This window comes from Ixodes scapularis, unplaced genomic scaffold (assembly GCF_016920785.2).
Source record: "Ixodes scapularis isolate PalLabHiFi unplaced genomic scaffold, ASM1692078v2 ptg000312l_1___fragment_3__unscaffolded, whole genome shotgun sequence".
Lineage (NCBI taxonomy): Eukaryota > Metazoa > Arthropoda > Arachnida > Ixodida > Ixodidae > Ixodes > Ixodes scapularis.
In genome coordinates, this window is record NW_024609958.1 from 1,732,967 (window position 1) to 1,736,296 (window position 3,330).

Genomic DNA, 3,330 nt, shown 5'->3' on the forward strand with positions numbered 1-3,330 from the left:
AATCCTAGCAGCTCAGTTGCCGCACGTACCTGATCCCCAGCAGTCATTGACACCAATTACAAATAGCTTTGTAATGCAAGAAATTGAAGTTAATGAAATAATATCAGTAGTTGGGAATCTTAGAATAGGTAAAGCCGCAGGACTAGATACAATTCCTATTAAACTATTAAAAGATAATATTGATATTTTAGGTATTCATCTTTTACATTTGTTTAATCACACGTTAGAAAATGGAATATATCCTAACGAGCTGAAGATATCTAAAGTAATACCCATTTTTAAAGATGGAGAGTCTTCGGCACCGTCCAGCTATAGACCAATTTCAGTTTTAAGTACAATTAACACAGTTTTAGAAAAAATAATATGCAAACGTATAAAGGAATTTATAACTAAATACTCAATATTTTGCCACAATCAGCACGGATTTAGACCAAATAGATCAACGTCCTCAGCTGTTTTTGTCCTAACTCAACATCTCAACAGAGCTCTCCATAAAAGTAAAATTGCCGTTGTTGTATATTTAGATATAAAAAAAAGCATTTGACACAGTTAATCATAGTATCTTGCTTTATAAACTCCATCAGTATGGCTTTCGGGGGAAAACGTCGGAGCTGTTTAATAGCTATCTCTCTAACCGTAAACAGTGCGTGGTAATAAATAATTTTATCTCTACCCCCCAAACGGTGTTAACTGGTGTGCCCCAGGGCTCAGTTCTTGGGCCCATTCTTTTTTCTCTTTATGGTAAATGATTTTCCATCGATTTTAAAATATTCAGAAGCATTAATGTACGCCGACGATATGGCACTGATTTTTGTTGGGGATACGTTAGGCGCATTGCAGGATAAAATCAATGAGGAATTGATTAGGGTACTGTCATGGTTCACAAGTAATCAACTTACAATCAACCTAAATAAATCTAAGTATACGGTGTTTCATTCCAGGAAAAGGGTGATTGATTACGACGAGATAGTTATAAAATTAGATAATACGGAATTACAACACGTTACTTGTTATAAATATTTAGGTGTTCTGTTTGATTCTGATATGCACTGGAAAAGCCAAATTAAGCACATGTGTTCGAAAATTGCATATGGTTGTTATACATTATTAAAGGCACGCGAATGTTTTGATTTATTTATTTTGCGCATGCTCTATTTTGCATTCGTCCACAGTCAGCTGGTCTATTGTATTGAATCCTGGGGTAATACTTACGCTACATACTTAGATCCGGTAACTCGCTTGCAAAAACGGACGATACGATTTATAACATTTTCACGAAACACTAACCCTAGTAGACCGCTTCTCCAATCGCTAAACGTGTTGCCATTTAGTTGTATTTACAAATTAAAATTAGCTCGAACAGTTCGTAAAATCATAGAGTCTAATGAACCCCTTTCTTTGAATTTATTTCGATCTCCCAGGAGACAAACAAGGGCTGCAGCGAATTATGTTTAATTTACCGCCATGCCATAATGCATATGGACAAAGGCTGATAGAATTTTGTGGTGCTCTAGTTTGGAATGAGATACCTATTATTATAAAGTTGGAAAACAACTTTCTGCCCTCGTTAAAACGATTCTTTCGTGATTATGAAATTCAGTTAAGCTAATTACTTTCTAGAACGTGATTTCTTTTGTTTTTTTGCGCATTGTATGAGTCTATTGTATTCTGCCGCTTTTTGAACCTATATTACGATTGGACCCCGGACTAGCCTGAACGGCTATGGGTCCAAAGAGTTTTTGTGTATTTTGAAAGCAAGTTTGAAAATAAAGCATTGAATGAATGAATGAATGATGGAGCTGCAAACATGTCAGGTCGATTTTCTGGAGTGCAAAAAAGGATTGCTAATGTCCAGCCAAAGTCAGTGTACATTCATTGCAGCAACCACTCCCTCGATCTGGCCCTACAAGAAGTCGGCCGTGGCAATGAATTGGTTGCCGATGCTCTAACAACTGTGAAAGACGTTTCAAATATCATCCTGGATTCAGCAAAGAGGAAAAGTGTTTACAGCAACATCGTTCTTCCTTCCATGGGGGAAAATTCGGATCGTGGTCCACCGCCAGCCACCCTGCTTTCTTTGTGTCCGACACGATGGGTGGTTCGGGTGAAATCTGTGCAAAGATTCCTCGAAAATTACGAACGAGTCCGAGCAACACCTTGGGAAATCCTCAAAACTCCAGGTTCAGTTCGAGATGACCGCAAAGCGGCTATGAGAGGATATGAGAAGATTCTGGGTAAGCTAGAAACAGTCCTTAGATTAAACGTGGCGATCGCTGTTTTCGGGCCATGTGAAGAACTCGCAAGGACACTGCAAGGCGTTCATTACAGCGCCACTGGGGCCAGACAAGCTGCGAAGATCCTTACACAGACCTTAACACAACTAAGATCGGATGTCAGTTTCAAAAGCATCTGGGAGGAGTCGAATGACGCGGCGGAAAAGTTGGGCTTGAAACAACCGTCTGCCAAACCACCGAGGCCTGCAAAACCACCGGCACGATTCGAACAAACCAGCACCCCAGCAAGACCTGCAGTTCTTGATGCGAAGACAAGGTTGAGAAAGGAGTATTCTGCGGCGATCGACTGCGTCACAAGCGAAATCAGCAGTAGGTTTGACCAGCCCGGCATGGAGAGACTAGCGACGCTAGAGAACGTTCTGATCCACACAGCAGCTGGACAGCATTTCAGCGCGGAGCGTCTGAGAGACGAACTCGGCTCTCACGCCCCTGACTTTGAGCTAGGAAGGCTTGGCGCACAGCTCATGCTCCTTCCGACCATCTCAGCTGCACCAATGAAAAAAGTTGAAGATCTGGTGCAAGCCCTAAATGAAAATTCTCAGACGGTGCGCAACCTCCTTGACCAGGTAGTAGCCCTGCTAGAACTTTTATTGACCGTGCCTGCGTCGGCGGCTACAGGAGAACGCTCTTTCAGTGCCCTGGAGAGAGTCCAAACGTGCCTGCGAAATCGGATGACTCAGAAACGCCTCGGCCAGCTGCTTCTGCTTCATGTCCATAAGGAGAAGACCAGGCAGCTTGACTTGAACGCTGTGATGGGAGAATTCGTCTCCAGAACCGCTGAGCGGTCAGCTACTTTCGGCGTGATTGCGCAACTTGCGTCATGAACTATTTTCAAAAAGATCGTGTGCACTGGTTCTTGCTCCAAATAAATATGGGCGACTAAATAAACCCCGCTTTTTTTGGCAACGTAGTATTTCTTCAATTTCCGTAAAAGGTTACTGCTGCACTCAAATATACGTTATATAGGAATTCATATATTTACCAATAATGGTAAGTAAATTATCAAAACTGGGTGACAAAAGAATGACGAAAACTC

General features: G+C 41.7%; 1 protein-coding gene across 1 annotated transcript; it reads left to right on the forward strand.

Moving 5' to 3' along the window:
- The first annotated feature begins 1,807 nt into the window (after positions 1–1,807).
- LOC120836526 (zinc finger MYM-type protein 1-like) lies at positions 1,808–3,118 on the forward strand. The gene has a single exon (XM_040205478.1). The coding sequence runs from the start codon at positions 1,808–1,810 to the stop codon at positions 3,116–3,118; it is 1,311 nt and encodes a 436-aa protein (XP_040061412.1).
- Positions 3,119–3,330: the final 212 nt, after the last annotated feature.